The sequence below is a fragment of the Hypomesus nipponensis genome, chromosome 23, assembly GCF_054491055.1.
Source record: "Hypomesus nipponensis isolate SF chromosome 23, ASM5449105v1, whole genome shotgun sequence".
In the NCBI taxonomy this organism is placed as follows: domain Eukaryota; kingdom Metazoa; phylum Chordata; class Actinopteri; order Osmeriformes; family Osmeridae; genus Hypomesus; species Hypomesus nipponensis.
The window spans coordinates 4,970,949-4,987,375 of record NC_140383.1 but is presented as its reverse complement, the minus strand read 5'-3'; the positions used below and the strand labels follow the sequence as shown (position 1 = coordinate 4,987,375).

Below are 16,427 nucleotides of genomic sequence, written 5' to 3'. Positions count from 1 at the left end.
CTTTGATTAACCAATTTACCTCTATTAGGTAATAAACCATAATTGTCAGCCAGTCTTTTCAATTACTTTACAAGAAGCTTTCAATCTTACAAGTTCACGGTATGCAGCGTTACCATAGCAACAGCATCCGGTGCACTTTCCTCATGGATACACATCCCCAAGCTGCTGCTGTGATTGGACGAACACACCTTGGATGTCACTGGTGTAACCGAATGATGGGAATTTTACCACATGAACGGAAATCCAATCCTCGAGTTTCACTGGCCTTCTCAGTATGGCACTCTAGATCGTCATGAGTGAGGTTAGAGCGAATGAGTTTAGCTATTGGGTACTTTGCACATCTTTCATGAGAGGGAAGACCCTTCTCTTTTCTGTGGTACGGAAGCCGAGGGGGGACTGGTTCGTAGCGCGGCGGCGGTGGGTCTCCACCCGAGAGTATGGCGGCCAGGATTGTATTTATGAACAAATAACTGGGGACATGAAAGATATGGTGAATTAGAAACAAAGAAACCCAACTTGTATTTTGGACACTTGAAACCGCGTTTGGACAACTATATTGGCTATAGGCCCAAAGCGCGCGTGAAGGCTTTAACGTAAAATCCGCCACGGTTTGTCCTGTGTTATTGCCAATGTATTCGATGGAGCAAGTTTTGTTTTTTTTCACAATGCCGATGGTGAGATGAGCAGATAAAAAAACGCACGTTTCACATTCAAGTATTTGATGCATTTTGAAATTGCAGTCGTTTGGACACAGTCACCAATGTCTTGTCTGCCGGGAGGAATTTCTACAATGAAATCAATCTGCGGGCACCGAGTCTTTGTGCTCTGTTTTTTATGTGCCATATATGAACAGTGGTAACATAACCAAGGCTCTGTTCTTGATACATATTCACAATGGGATGCAAATTGTGAATGACATTTGTGCGGGGATATTGTAATTGAGTTCAATGTCGCGCGGAAAGTAATAGCTTTTGACAATCTCTTGAATTCGTCCACTAACAAGGGAGCGATGCGCGAGTACAAAGTGGTGGTCCTCGGCAGCGGTGGGGTCGGGAAATCCGCCCTCACTGTCCAGTTTGTCACCGGGACGTTTATTGAAAAGTACGACCCAACCATTGAGGATTTTTACCGCAAGGAAATCGAGGTGGATTCCTCCCCATCAGTTCTGGAGATTCTTGACACTGCTGGCACCGAGCAGTTTGCGTCTATGCGGGACCTTTACATAAAAAATGGACAAGGATTCATATTGGTCTATAGCCTTGTCAACCAACAGAGCTTCCAAGACATAAAACCTATGAGAGATCAGATCATCAGAGTTAAAAGGTTGGTGAACATGGATCAATGCCTGCATTGCCTGTATCCAGTTGGAAATATGCATCACACACTAGGGCATCTCTTAACATGACACAGCCCAGTGGCACAGGACAGAATTGATCCATGTTAGCAGAGTAGCTGTGCGGGCTGTGCATCTAAGTGCATCTAATTAAGTAAAATATAAAACTGCGGGGTAAATTCCTAAAGACCGCAAATTACTTAACCAGTGTGTTGATAACTTGAGTGTGTGGCATCAGATGAAGCAAACACAACCTGCCATTTCCTACCATTAATACCCTCAGCATCACAGTGACTGCAAACTGCAGGCCCGCTCATCTCTCCTCACTCACTCCAATGGGATTCTCAACAGTATGAATTATATATTTAGTGGTGTGTTCACGACATGTGTGTTTGTCTTATTTGGCGCATGGAGGCCATATGGTTTGTCATCTGCTATTTTTATATTTGCCCTTAACTACTGCCCTCATCTACAATACTAGGGCCATGATGCTACACCTTCTCCTCAGTTAGCCTCCCAGTAGACCCTACTGTTCAGCATCAGGTTTGGCCTTCAGTAGAGTCAACAGCACTCTCCCCTACTCCCACTCATTACAGACAATATTAGACAAGCGTCTTGTGTGTCTGCCTGGCTAGCTCAGCTACTGCTAGCCGTGGTTGTCTGATGGTTTGGCCATGACTGTGTGCTGGATGCTGCAACCCTCGTGAAACTGACCGCTGGTATTCCCATGAGTGTGGCTATACCTCAGAATCACTGCTAAAGCAATGGGCCTTTGGAGTTGCTACATTTCAGGGGGAAAGCATGTTATTGTCAGGCCAGTTTCAGTAGAGGAAAAGTGGAGTTTTTACTTGGCAGTACAAGCTATTAGAAGAAGAAGAAAAACGATCACCTTGGAAGGAATCAAACATATTGTTGTTTAATGACAAAGCACAAGCACAGACAACATGCGAGTTGACCAGGGGATACCCACAGCACTGTGGAGATGAACTCGGGTTGTTTCTCGTTCACAGCAGTTAACACACTTGTTAATGACCGTAGGCCTAGTTAATGTACAGCCCTTCAGTGGTTTATTATTCTCAGGTAAAGAACTAAAGCGTGGCCATAATTAAGGCCTGTTTGTGCAGCTATTAATCCCGTGACTTGGCCGGTGAGGTCATGTAAAGAGTGGCGTCTGGGCCTGTGCGAGGCTGTGACAGTGCGAGTGCATCGCTCCATCGAGGTGTCAGTGTATCTGCCAGGCTGAATGGAGGCGGGGGGTGGGGGAGTGTGACAGGCCACAAAGAGACAAGGCTCTGCTCTCCCAGACAACCCTCAGCTGCAGCACTAGACCACTGCACTCCTGCACATCTATGCCCTGTGGTTGATGACAGCTAAAGGCACGTAGCCACGATGCTAGAGCAAAGCCAACACTCCACCAAAAAAACAGTTAAAGAGGATGAACGCAGATTGTTATTGCTATTTGGTCTGAACGATTGATTGTCATCGCCTGCATTTCTCCTTCTGGGTATCTGGATTCTCTCTTGATGACTTCCAGCATAGCCCAGACTGGGTTTAATTCAGAGTTTGGGTTGGATGTAACCATTCACATAAATCTACGATTCCACATGAAAGAATGAGGTCAGCATGTGTTTCCCCCATAAAGAGGTGAGCATAGGGGAGGTATGGCTGAGCATTTGTGGCCCAAAGCCTATTGTGTGTGTGTGTGTGTGTGTGTATGTGTGTGTGTGTGCACCAGGTGTGGGCCAGCTGTTGTGTGTCGTTCCAGACACACACACCCAGGGACTGTTTCCTCAAGTCTGTTGTCACTGTAAAACACTCCAGCAACACTCTCCCCCTCGTGCCCTCAGGAACAAAAGATCATCGAGCATCAAAATGAGCATTTTCATCTGTCTGGCAGAACCCAGGGATTGCTATATTTATGCTAATAATCATTCTTGATTTGATGTGACTTGGTGTACTTCACCAACTCTATCTGCTATTGGCCCATGTTTATACATTACAACACTGTTTGGAACAGGCGAACCATATTTCCTGCAGCTGGACAGTTTGTTTGTGTGTTTATACAGTAAAGGTTAAGATGGGGATTATCCAAGACTGGAGGCCTAAACTATGGTCATGTTCCCACGGCTTGTTCTAAATGCTGTACTTCAAAATGATAGGGCCACTCAACTCAGTTTCTCAGCCAAAGACGCAGTTGGTTTCATAGATTATGGTAGGGAAGTTTACAGTACTACTTCTGTTCCAAACAAAGAAAATGACTCATGTTGTTTACTGAATCGTGACCTGAGTCTCAAAGCATCCTATTCTAATGGAAAAGGGGGATGTACAGAGTACAGTAAACATAAGACTAGAGCTAGCCAGGTCACTTCTATAGAACACAAAGTAGACCTAGGTTGTAAAGTTGTGGCTGTTGGTCGGCATAACCTCAACTTGTTGAAGCTCAAAACCCAAGGATAGTGAGAGAGCCCAACAGTAAACAAATCATCAGTATTGCATTGAGCTCCAACCCTCTGTTTATCTAAGCATCCCCAGTCCGTGAACATCAGACGAGAGAAGCATGACTCGACCAGATCTGTCAACCTGGCCAGCCCGGCAGCTCCTCACCCTCCAGGGGTCCGTGAGGCAGAGGGGCCCTGTGGCCCTCACAGCTGCCCCTGCTGCTCTCCCAGCCCCGGCCCTCCTCGTCACCGCTTCGCTCTGGCGGCCTCCCCACAGCCCTGCCTCCCTCCCCCCGGTCAGAGGCCCTGGTGTGTGTCACGCCTTGTTCCGAGCCCTGTCAGCCAGCGTTAGTGTCTGCCGTTAGTGCCACAGATGGCTGTTAACGGAGGGTGCAGATGATCACCCCCGCATGCCCCCGCATGCCCCCCCCCCCTATCCTCTCCACGCCCGCCTGCTCGCCCTTCGCTCCGGTCTGCGGCGGTAGTTAGCCACGCGCGGGTGATGGCCAATGACGGGTGGCGCAGGATGCGCCAGCGCGCCCAGACACCAGGGTCAGTGTGAGGGCTTGATGGATGTACTGTAAGAGGGAGAAGAGGAGCTCCATTGATATTCCGTGGAGCTACAAGTCCAGCTTGTTTGTCGTGACATCTGCCCCATAGGCTGAGAGAGAGACTGTTTGTATGACACAGGCGTCTGTTTGTGCAACATTGATGTGGGACAAAAGCCAGTCCTGAGATGTGCTCTGCAGGGCCACTGCAGGGGAAACTGGAAAAGGGAATTTCCTAAACCAACTTGTGGAAACAATTTTGTTCTAAAAGGGTGGCTCGCTTTAATTACCCTATTACCAGTCCAGGCCAATGCTGTTATTGAATGAACCATTATGTATGAGAGAGGTTTCACACACAATTGCATGACATTTATTACAATTACAAATTTCATGCACTGTCCAGTTACACCATTTTGCTGTTACAAAGTTGTCAAAAACCCCCGACAGATTTGCCCTTTCTCATGGGACTTTTAAACCCTGTCACGTCGCCCTCTTCTTGGTTCAGACCACCCAGCACCAAGTTTCTGACCCGGAGCCAGTGAAGCAGGACCCTCATAAGCAGCCTGGATCACTGGCGCAGCACGCTCAGTCTGTCTGCTATTCTAAGCCTGACTTCAGCATCATAAAGCTGCCCTGGCTGCTCTCAGAGTATTACAGTTCCGTCGTAAGTGAAAAAAGTAAAAAATAATGACACAATCTGTAACGTCAGTCAAGCAGTGAACAGGTGAGGACCGAATCTACTGGCTCTGTAGTTGAAAGAGCCATGCAACGTTTGAAGATGGTGTACATGCCACTGTGGTGGGTGGAAAATGACTGATGCACAAAGCGAAACAATATTACAGGAACTCTAGAGAGCCCAGCTACTCCAAGCATGATTAGCATATTGCCGTTTTATCAAGTCTGAAATCCTCAAAAGAAAATCTTGGAAACAATCAATGTAGTAATTCACTGGATAATGTATTGGTCTGATCAGTTTTTGTCCAGATGGCTCAAACTGTGACTACCTTTCTAGAACTATACTATTCCACATGGAGCCATGAGTTATTTTCATGAGGTACAAAATACATGCCTATGGAGGTTCCAGAATTAGCATCATGTACTGTACAGAAGACCCAGAAATGCTGGGAAGGAGAGGGTGAAACAGGCTGAGTCTGCCACTCAAATCTTTCTATTTATAAAAACCATAAATTAGACCAGTCTAATTTGAGCCATGCCTCCTCTCCCCTCTCTTTCGCTGGGATGCTATGGGCAGAAGAGCCAAACACGTTTGCGGGAGACACTGTCACTACATGTAACATTTTTCATCTATGTCGGTTAAGCCCATGCACAAGGATAAGTTTCATTTTTTCCTTTTTTTTTTTTTTTGTCTGTGAAGATAGGTCACTGTCTGAAAAAGTAAAACATCTAGATGGAAGAGCTACTGTAGAGAATGTCCAACATTTTGTCACACAACTGGACCCTGTCCAGTTGTTCTTGTTAGAAAAATACATCTAAAAATAAAAACCAAGAGCTTCACAGGAAAGGGAAGTGGAAAGCTTCCTCCAGCTACTGTGAAACCATCCATTGGATTCGCAACAGAGAGTTTAAAGGTTCTCTAAAAAGTGATATCTCAGCTGTTGTCTGTTTTTGCCATCCATTCACCAGAATAGGAGTTTGGCGTTTCCTGCTATAGGGGCTCTGAAGTGCTTCTGGGGGACTGCACTCAGTTTGTTTGAAAGCCTCTTCAGAACCTCAGCTTTAATGAAGCCTACCTTCTGGGCCATAGATATAGACGTGAAATTTGAGAATTTTTTGTTAGAAACGTGAGAAACTGAGCTTGATACAAGTTGCTTAGTTCATGAAAATTGGTTCAAAATGAAGCGGGTTAGCGGAAGATCTTGTAAAGTCTGAATATCCAAAATTGTGTGTACCACACACAATATGACGCAGATGCGCGTCAAATCTCAAACGTTGTGTCTGTGTTTCTATATCCATGTTCTGGGCCCTCTGACTCAGCTAAATCCAGACTCCAGAGTCAACCGCAGGCCCCCCCCCCCCCCAACAGGCCCCTCTGTGACCACTGGGAACCAGCATCCTGGAGGCCCGGGGCGCTGGGCCTTGCACCAGCTGTGCAGAAACTGGCCTGTCCTTCCCTCATGTAGGCCACAGTGCTGCCTCTCAGAGTGGCACAGATAAAACCACCGACCCAGGGACCACCAGCTCCTGTTCCGCCCGCCCTGCCTCATCTGGGCCTATATCAGTTGATGCTTCATGTATTATACATAAGGGCCGTCTGGGAGAGCCAGGAAGGGAGAGTGCATGCGAATGTATGCAGTCAGACTGACCGACAGACGGGGTGAGTTTCTATCTGTGCCCTGGGGTTGTGTGTTGTCGTGCATGTGCCCAGGCACCACTGTGTGTGTGCTTGTCTGCTCGTGTGTATGTGCGCGTGCAAGGCAAGTGTTTGTGTTTCCGCATCCCTCCTAAGACAGGGCTTCCTGTTGGAAGGCTCTACCCTTCATTAAACATACCGCAAGATGCCCTACACCTAGCGTGTTCAGCAGGGCTCCTCTCTGCTCTGTGCACAGCCTGGCCAGTGTCTTTCCCCCTCCCCCCTCTCTCCCTCCTTCCCACCCTCCCTCCCCCTCTCTCCCTCCCTCCCTCCCTCTCTCCCTCCCTCCCTCCCTCCCTCCCTCCCTCCCTCCCTCCCTCCCTCCCTCCCTCCCTCCCTCCCTCCCTCCCTCCCTCCCTCTCCCCCCTCTCCCCCTCTCTCCCTCTCTCCCCTTCCCCACAAACGGGCCCATCCCCAGACTGCCCAGCACCCTCCTCCATGCTGCACCCCTCCACCCCCGCCGCGCTCCCCTGCATGCTGGCGTCCGTGGCAGCCGCTCGCTCACACCTCCCGGGATTGCAGGTTTCCCCTCTGTTATTACGGCTATTTATAGAGCCTCTCCTCCTTTGGCGCCAGATGACAAGTCTTTTCCTTTGTGCTGTTCTCCTCCTGGAAGCGTGAAGGTTCGCAACCCCCACGACGGCCTGAGCTTTGCTGGCTAGCCTATCGATGGTCACATCCACGGACAATTAGTTATGTTCTTATCGGCTCTTCCCTTGCTGCGTCAGTCATGATCGTGAGTTTCTTTTTTTGGGTGGTTTTCGTTTGGATGCGTGACGGGACTGTGAGTCACAGTTTGAGAGGGCTGGGGTGGGTGAAGGGGGGAGGGGGGGGAGGCAGGCAGCTATGACAGTCAGGGAGAAAGGCCGTGTTGGAAGGCATAAGGTCATCAGTGGATTCCGAAGCCATCAGAGCTAGCTGGAGCCCAAAAGATCCCCCTGTAGACTAAAGCTGAATTGCTCACACAGGTACGCCCTCACACAGAGAACAACAACCACAGAAACACACTCTTAAACGCACATCCAGGCTCTCTCGAACTCAGACCCAACTGTTGTTCAGGTTCCTTATGCCCCAGGGCTACAGAATGTCAAACATATCTTCTTCCCTGGTAAAGCAGGCTAAAGAGGGAGGGAGGGGGCTCCATAGGACAGGGGGCTGGTAGTGTCGGGCATGGCCCCACCACAGCACACTACCCCAGACCACAACCCTGCTCTGCAGAGAGACGCCCAGCAGTAAGGGGCTGTTAACCTGCTCCTTCCCCCCCTCGTGGCTGCTTTTCAAACCAGCCCAGCCCTCCAATCTACACACCCACAGCTATGATTAAGGCTTCTCCAATGAGAGCAGGAAAGGAATGACAGACTGGAGAGCATGTGTTTACCATGGCCTCAAAGACGGGTTCCGAAATAGCAGTTTTTCACGTTGTAGATACGAAGTGCCAAGAGCTATATCTGTTGATGAGTTTCTGACTCAGACTTTTCCACTGTTGTATTTTGAATAACTCATGCTCTGTAACTGTATTAGTTTGACGTTACAAAAAAAGGTGTGGGGACATGGAGATTCAGTCTGAATAACAAAGCTGTCTCTGCAGTAGTAGCAGCTGACAGTACAGTATCTCAGTCTCAGTAGCTTCCACAGCACCCCCAAAATCTGCTCTTAAGTCCCAGTCGTTTTTCGGCTCGGCTTGGGAACAGATCCTGGAAGCTGGATGGCTAAGATTAAAGTTCACTCTGGATAATATATTCAGGAGTAGATCAAAGTGAGCTCCTTATTCCCTGCTAGATGGAGCTTATTTGGAGCTGTGGAACCTGCAGACCATGGCCTTGTGACGAGATTCCTTTCCTCTGCAGAACAAAGAAGTACAGAGTCTTCATCTCTCCGATCGCTCTCCAACACGGCTTCCTTCCCTTCTCACCTGTTACCATAGCAATCAAGAATGAATGTATTTATTTCTCTCTCTGTCAAATAAACATACATAATTTAAGGACATGAATATTTCATTCAAATACGCTAACCTTAGAAAACTCAAAGGATGTTGAAGGGTGTTGGAGTGCTCGATTCTGCTGTGATCTGTTGCTGCTCTGTAATTTGAGGAGAAGGGGGGGGGCAATCTGAGGGGGTTCGTATCTGGGCTGTGGCTGAATCAAAGAAACACCCCACTCAAGCAGAATGAAAGGACTCCTGCCCTCACTGGTAGATAAGGGGGAGAAGGACTCACAGCCGGCTTACTCCTTTTTTGCCGATGATGCAAAATCCCTCTAAATAGGTTATTTTGACTGACAAAATGACATTTCAAAATGGATTGATGGTTTGACTCATTTACGAACTACAGAAGCAAAGTTCGATTTTCACAAATTGAAAATCGTTTTTTTGAGGTTGTAAGTTCAAAGTAGTTCCACCCCATATTTCTAGGATGCTCGTTGCCTGCAGTTTGATCCAGTCAGACTCTCTAATATAGGGAAATGTTCGTACTTCATACAGTTGAGATTATACTGTGTTTATCAAAACCCTTGCAAGCTCAGTAAGAAGGCAGTAAGAAGGCAGTGTGATGTAACTATGTCTCTCTGGCCGTTGTTCAAGTAGCTCAGTTCCTCAGTGGCAAGCAGCACTCAACCAGCATGGCTTAGAGTTCAACGCTCACAGGATTATAGCCACTTCCTGCCCCCAGGGAACAGTGGGCTAGATCACCCACTTCCTGTTGACTTCTGGGTTAAGCTCTAGACTAGAGGTTGTCAGAGATTGTGGTACTGTGGGACATTATAGCCCACAGGCTGGACAGGATAGGCTAGCTTTCTTTCATACCAAGCAATCTCTTTGAGAAGATAAGCCTTTTAGAAAACAGTATTTCAAGACAATACACACCATATGGATTAAATGTAATTATTTACGAGTCGCATGATTTATTGACAAACATCTTTATGTGCCAGAATATCGGATACGATTTGTGTATCACACACGCTTGTTTTCACTTGGTAAGGCTGCCGTAAAGCTGTGTATGTGGGTCAGACACTGTCGTGTCACGTCTGACGTGTGTGTGTGTGTGTCCCTGTGTTTGTCTTGGTCAGATATGAGAAGGTGCCCGTGATCCTGGTTGGGAACAAAGTGGACCTGGAGAGCGAGAGGGAGGTGTCGTCCAGCGAGGGCCAAGCTCTGGCTGAAGAATGGGGCTGCCCCTTCATGGAGACGTCCGCCAAGAGCAAAACCATGGTGGACGAACTGTTCGCTGAGATCGTTCGGCAGATGGACTACGCCGCCCAGCCAGACAAGGATGACCCCTGCTGCTCCTCCTGCAATATACAATAGCCCCAGAACCCCATGGGACAGGACAACCAGGAAGTCTCTACACAGGATGCCATATAAAGGGGAAATACACATCCACACAACATAACACATGGAAGACAAGCTAACACGCTCACGTTAGAAGTTTGTTGGATTTTAACTATTTGGTGCATAAAATCAAGTCATGAAGTAATGAATAATAATGATATGTAAAAAAATATATATATATGAAATATTAGAATGGAATGAGGAATGCAAGGAATTTGCCGCAAGAGAAATTGACTAACTGAACTCATGAGAAGTGCACTCGCCTTATGATGTTAACGCGTTTATTCATTTGTTTTGATTTGAAAGAAAGGGAGATGTTCAGAGCTGTCAGTGCAGTGAACACTGAACAGGTTTCCCTCTCTTTAGGTTGTTCTGCTTTGAAAAACCATCTCTTTAACATCGTTTTAGTTTTGTGGCTATGACCCAGTTTGTCACGGCCCATCTAGCTGGAGCCTTCTCCATGTGAAGCTGCCATGACAGTGGAGCCGCGTGCTGTGTTCCTGTTCACAGACCCGGGACAGTGCAGAACCCCTCCCATCCACCAGTTTTAAACATTGATGAGTAATTGATTTGTGTGCTGGGTTTCTCTGCACAGATGAAAAAACAAAAAGAGGGCCTACCTTCATCTGCATGGATTTATTTTTATTTGTTATCCCTACTGGCAGATCCAAATAGGTGACTTTAAAGCACCTCCATTTTCTTTTTTTGTTTTGATTAGTTTGAAGTAATGGAAAATGGTGAAAAGTCAGTGTCTTTCTTGAAACATCCGTGCAGCGATGTTGTCTGTTTCCTATTTCCTCGTTTTGGAGATCTTATAGTTAGTGTAGCAGAGATGTCTTTCGCATATCCGGTGATGCTTTTCTTTTCTGGAGGCTCTGACGGCAGATTGATGGATATTGTAACTGTTTCAATCTGATGGAACAAGAAATCCATCTGTCAATGTTTGAATAATCTTCACAGACTCTAAAAACCTTTATTCTTTTCAGGAATGGGTGACGTTTAGAATGAAGACGCCTTCATTCATCTTAGTCTCTGTTTGCTTTAACTTAACTGATTGGGAATCACAATAAGATGGGATGCTTAAGCTTTGAAACCATCCTGTTCCACTTTATGTATCCAGAGTATTCAAAATTTATAGTTACAATAGTAATAAAAATAATAATGATGATGACGATGATGATGATAACAAGTATAATTACCGGTAGTGTAAATATTTTGTATTGAAAGTGCCAGCTCCTACAAACAAATACACAGACTCAACACGTGGAAATGTCAACCGTATGCATGGCTAAACAAAAAAAGGACTTTCATCGTTTGAGATTATTATTGGCTGTGGAACTGTGCAAACACAAACACAAACACATCTGGGTCTGGCACTGGGCCAACTGTACATTCATGTTGCTACGGGAACCAGGCGTTCCCCGTGTTACCATTTCCATTGTTCATTTTCTATTTTTTTATGTGAACATTTACTCCTCCTTCCTCCCTAAATGAATGGTGACACTGTTTCATTAGCCACCCAAACAATAAAAGTGCGTTCAACACTAGACTGAGTCTCCCAACTGTTTACAGAACTGCTCCTGAGTGGCACAACCACAGGCAGGTTTGCTCCTAAATTCTTCTAGTGTAGAGACATCTTTGACTTGAAATATCTTTTGTTCTACTATTTGCAGACCTAAATAACATAGTAAACATGCAGTGGGTTTGTGAATAACAAATAGCTGTGTTTTGAGTTCCCTGGTGAGTTGTTCACAGCTTGCTTACTGTTCTGCTGTGTTTGTGCCGGTGTACTTTGATTACTTTATTGTCAAATATTGTAAAGAGGACTTCAAAGACATTTGATTCTTGGCCCAAATGCATGTTTTGTTTTCTGAACTGAATCTAATACTCTTGTGACCAGTTGTGCTCTGCAATGTTCCTATCTTTACATTAACCCTTGTGTTCTCCTCGGGTCATTCTGACCCATCAGTCATTGTGACCCACCGTCGTTTGCGACAACTTTACCGCATACAAAAACAAAGTGAAGCATTTTCTTTTAACCGTTGGGCTGTCTCAGACCCCCCACATTGCGAAGGTTAAAAGAAAAAAAAAAGCATTTGCTTTTGTATTGGGTAAAATTGGGTAAACACAACGATGGTTCGTTATGAATCTTTTGGTCATGTGACCCGAAGGCAGCACAAGGGTTAAAAAGATGTAGAGAAAACAAGAGAATCACAACAGAGGACTGCATTGGATTTAAACAGTCCCTTTGCTAATTACGTTTGGTTTAATCAAATCTATTCATTTAATCAAATTCATCTTAAAACAAAGCATGATTTATCTTTCCTTTGGATGTATATTTATTTAAATGGTGGTATTGATTAGCCATGCATAATGAAGTAATTTGGTTCCAATAATCATCAATAACAGTTCTTTAGTACAAACAGACAAACAGGGTTTAGGGCTAGACCACAACCTGTATACATCCAGGATTGTGTAACATTAGGTCAAGGTTGTGTTTGTGAACGTACATACAGATAGAGATAGTGTGTCCGAGTGACATGGAGTTAGCGGCTCGCTATAGCGCATCCCATTATCATCCGTTCTAGCTTCATCAGTCAGTCCTGACCACACTGGCCCAAGGGGGCCCTAGTAGGACACTATAGTCATGAATTCAGCAAACACCAGCCCTGCTGACGTACCTACCGTCCATAGCCTCTACCCTCACAAGCCCCTAGCTATACAAGACCATGCAACACACATCATATTGTGGTTAGTGCCATCAATAATGTATGACTGGTGTTAGCTGATCATGAGTGACTCTGTATTCCAACCCCCCCCCTCTCCCTGTCTTTTTCTCTCCTCTCTCTCTCTCTCTCTCTCTCTCTCTCTCTCTCTCTCTCTCTCTCTCTCTCTCTCTCTCTCTCTCTCTCTCTCTCTCTCTCTCTCTCTCTCTCTCTCTCTCTCTCTCTGTATCTCTGTATCTCTCTCTCTGTGTATCTCCTGCTATCGCTCTCTATCAACGCCCGAGGGATCTCACTCATGGAGTAGTTCCAGTCCTATGTCTACTTGGTAAGATGGAGATAGAGTGAGAGAGAGTGACAGAGAGAGGGGGGGTGGGGGGTGGGATTAGGGCCAGCCCTGCAGGGTGTTCTGTGAAGATAATGGAGTTACAATTACAGATAGACAATGGCTGTTCCGATTGCCACACAGTATTCAATTGGATATTTGCTATCAGCTTTGTTTGTAGTTGAAAAAGTCTGAACTAGCTGAAGTTACACTGTAAGTAATTCATGTTTTTTGTTGGTCCTTCGTTTTGGAAGTGCTTTCATATCATATTAAACCCGAATCTCAGGGGTACCAAACATTTGAGGTACCAAACATTGAATTGGCAGATGAAACACTTGAAAGAAATGATAAAAGGCAGGCTCCTTAATGCACCGGCTCTTCTGCCTTCTTGGTTCGACTTGCGGCTAGTTTTAGAGATGGTCCTGAATCACTGATGTAGACAGGGCGGAAGCCCTGTTCCAGGGGAATCACTTGTTAATAGATCTGGATACATCTCTCTGTGAGCCTCTCTTCTGAGGCACCTGTCAGCACCCCCCCTCATCAGCCCCCCCACCAACCACCCCCCCAACACCAGATCCACTCTCTCCCGGTGAGGAGAGAGACAGACTCTCTGTTTTCCCTCAGCCGTCTGTGGTCACCCTGTCTGTCTGAGATGACAAGACTGGGAGACAGCACACCAGGAGGTCACAAGCTTCTGGGAACACGAACGAGGATAAGACTGATGCAGCTGGTCTACCTGTGCTCCCAGCGAACACTCTGTCTTTCTTATATCCTTCCATAACAATAGGTGTGACTAATAGAAATTCAAAACATCTATCATGGGTATTATGACGATGGATGCATTTGTAGCAGCATCTATCAGTTGACAGAGAGTGGGTGGTGGGAGGTGATGGATGGTGCAGCGTGTTCCTAGTTGAAGTGGGAGAGTGTGTTCACAGACGTCGTGACACAGACAGGAACTTTTGTTCCTGCTGCAGACAGCTGTTCTCCCTCCCACATTACAACATACCTTCAAAGAATCACTAGGCAGCGCAAGCAGAGCCGGGCCCCTGTGTGGAAAACAAGCGGCCCTTAAAAATGCTTGAAGAGAACTCCCTGAGCCGCCCGAGAGTAGGCGTATGAATTAAATAGGAGCTGACTCATGGTTACCTGTCCTGCTTCAGACTGGTTGCCGGGGGTGTTTGGCGGTGCATCTGTGACTCTCTGTGGCATGTTTGTTCCAGCCGAGATCCTCGTCAGTATGTCAAATGTCAAGATGAAGTAAAAGAGCGGCGCATGAGTCTCGCCATCCTCCCCCCCCTCTCCCTCAACCCCCCCCCCCCCCCTCCCTCCCACGTACCCCCGGCACTCCTCACTTCCTCCTTGACCTTGACTCAGTCACCGGGGGTAACTATCTGACACGCAGGTCTTCATGGAAAATAATGTCACGTTTTTTTTTTCCTCTCACATCTGACATACAGGCGCACACATTCCCCACCCTGGGCAGGAATCCATGGAGCTCAGCTCCCACAGTGGTGTTAAACCTTTAGCTGATTTCAGTCCATGGATGGGCCCACACAAAGGAGCTCTAAAGAGCTGTAATCCCTACATAGATCAGTGGAGCATTACAAAGGCCCAGTGAGGCCCTGGAGTCTTCAGACAGACCTCCAGACTGGGACTGGAACCTCACCTCGGTGGTGAACTGCCCCGTGGTGCGCCAGGGTTCCAGATGAAAGATGTGGCGGATAAAGTTCAGTGGTAGAGCATTCGACTGCAGATCAAGAGATCGCAAATCAAATCTCCCCAGTATCCCCCCTTTCTTTGAAGTTAAATGTGTCTTGTGAACAACATGCATCATTGTTATTTTTATGCAACAACACCAGTGATGTTCTGAGATCCAAGAGATTGATCAACAGATTAGATTACGGGGTTCCTCTGAGGACTGGGGAGCATTGCTGCAGGCTCGTGTACAGTGACTGCGTGGGTTCACAGCTTGAATGTGTGAATGTTTACTCCCCCATACGCTGAACCTCAGGTGGATTCCAGCTTCTCCACTGGGAGAACCTCCAGCCTCCATCCCTCTCACCAACCCCCATCAACCCAGTTTCACGCCTTTTAGAATGGGAGAGTAAGAGCGGAGGGAGGGGGGGGGGACAGAACGTTCCAGTCCTGGTTAGGACTGTCATGAGGCCTTAATGACTAGGTGTCATGGCAACCAGATGGCAACACATGAGTTGTCAATTTCACAGTCTAATTTGCAGCTGTAGCAATGGAGTGTGTGGGGGGAAGATGTCTGAAACAGCAGGGAGAAATTCCTTCTCCTGAGCGTATGCTTTGTTTTAGTTTTCTTTTATGTACAGATGTTAATCCATGTCATCTTCTTCAAAACATGATGCGAGACCTTTCAGTCACATCAGTTCCACAATAGACCTATTCCTAGTGTTTGCTGAGAATAAGTAATCATCAGATTTATTGAAAGTCCTTTTTTGGATGTCATGGCTGTTGATTGATTTATTCATCGTTTGTGAATCGTTCTTGTGACACGGGGGAACATTGAATATGTTGCGTAATTGAAGTATGAAAACAAAGAGTTACAGTAGTAAGGTTCTATCACTGCTGTTTCCAACAGCATGTTTATCTATATTTAGAATAGAATACAATCGAACAAAACATACGTTCCAATCCCACCGCACCTGTGGCCTTACTGACAGATTATTTATTCTGTCAGGTGATTATGGCAGGGAGTAATCAATAACATGCTATTGGGCAGCCTACTTAAAATGTTAAAAAGCGTTCATGTGAGGTCAGATAAGCTTCCAACTTTGTCAGCTGTAGAGAGGCCTCAGGTTCAGGGCAGTGAAGTGAAGTGAAAGCAAAAAGGAACCTTTCTCACATTTACAAGAGCCATGAGGGAGAAGGTATGACATTTGGTGATGGCTGTTTTCAGGTCCCTCCCCCCAGGCAGTGTTTGGAGTGAGGGATGAGAGATGGATGATCCAGAATGTCACAGTAGAAGGCCAGGCATTGCACCCATGCCTTGTACTGAACTTCCCGCCTTGACCTGACAAACTCCTCCGACTCCTGTCAGTGAGTTAGGCAGCCTGCACTTTGCAGACCAACACAGCGTCAAACACATCCTCCTAGTGAACTGCGGTGAAGGTTTCCCAGCGCTCAGACAGTGAGCCATGATGTTAGAGGAAGGTCATCCATCTCTCTGCTTCTGTGGACTCAGCAGTGAAAGCAGCAGTGCGGATGTGGCGGCGGGGAAACCTCCAGTGTTTAGCTCTGCTAGCGGAGCATGCCAGGCTCTGCCCTCGTCCGCAGACTGCTTCACCCAGGGGGGGCCGTGAAGCTCCACCCGGGGGCCCCGTAATGCTTCACCCAAG

The 16,427-nt window shown here is 46.7% G+C and overlaps 1 protein-coding gene across 1 annotated transcript; it reads left to right on the top strand.

Moving 5' to 3' along the window:
• The first annotated feature begins 385 nt into the window (after positions 1 to 385).
• Positions 386 to 11,815, top strand: LOC146233739 (ras-related protein Rap-2a). The gene is made up of 2 exons (XM_084689825.1): positions 386 to 1,323; positions 9,753 to 11,815. Exons 1-2 carry the CDS (start codon positions 1,010 to 1,012, stop codon positions 9,988 to 9,990), a joined length of 552 nt encoding a protein of 183 aa, XP_084545951.1. The 5' UTR covers positions 386 to 1,009; the 3' UTR covers positions 9,991 to 11,815.
• The last annotated feature ends 4,612 nt before the right edge of the window (positions 11,816 to 16,427 follow it).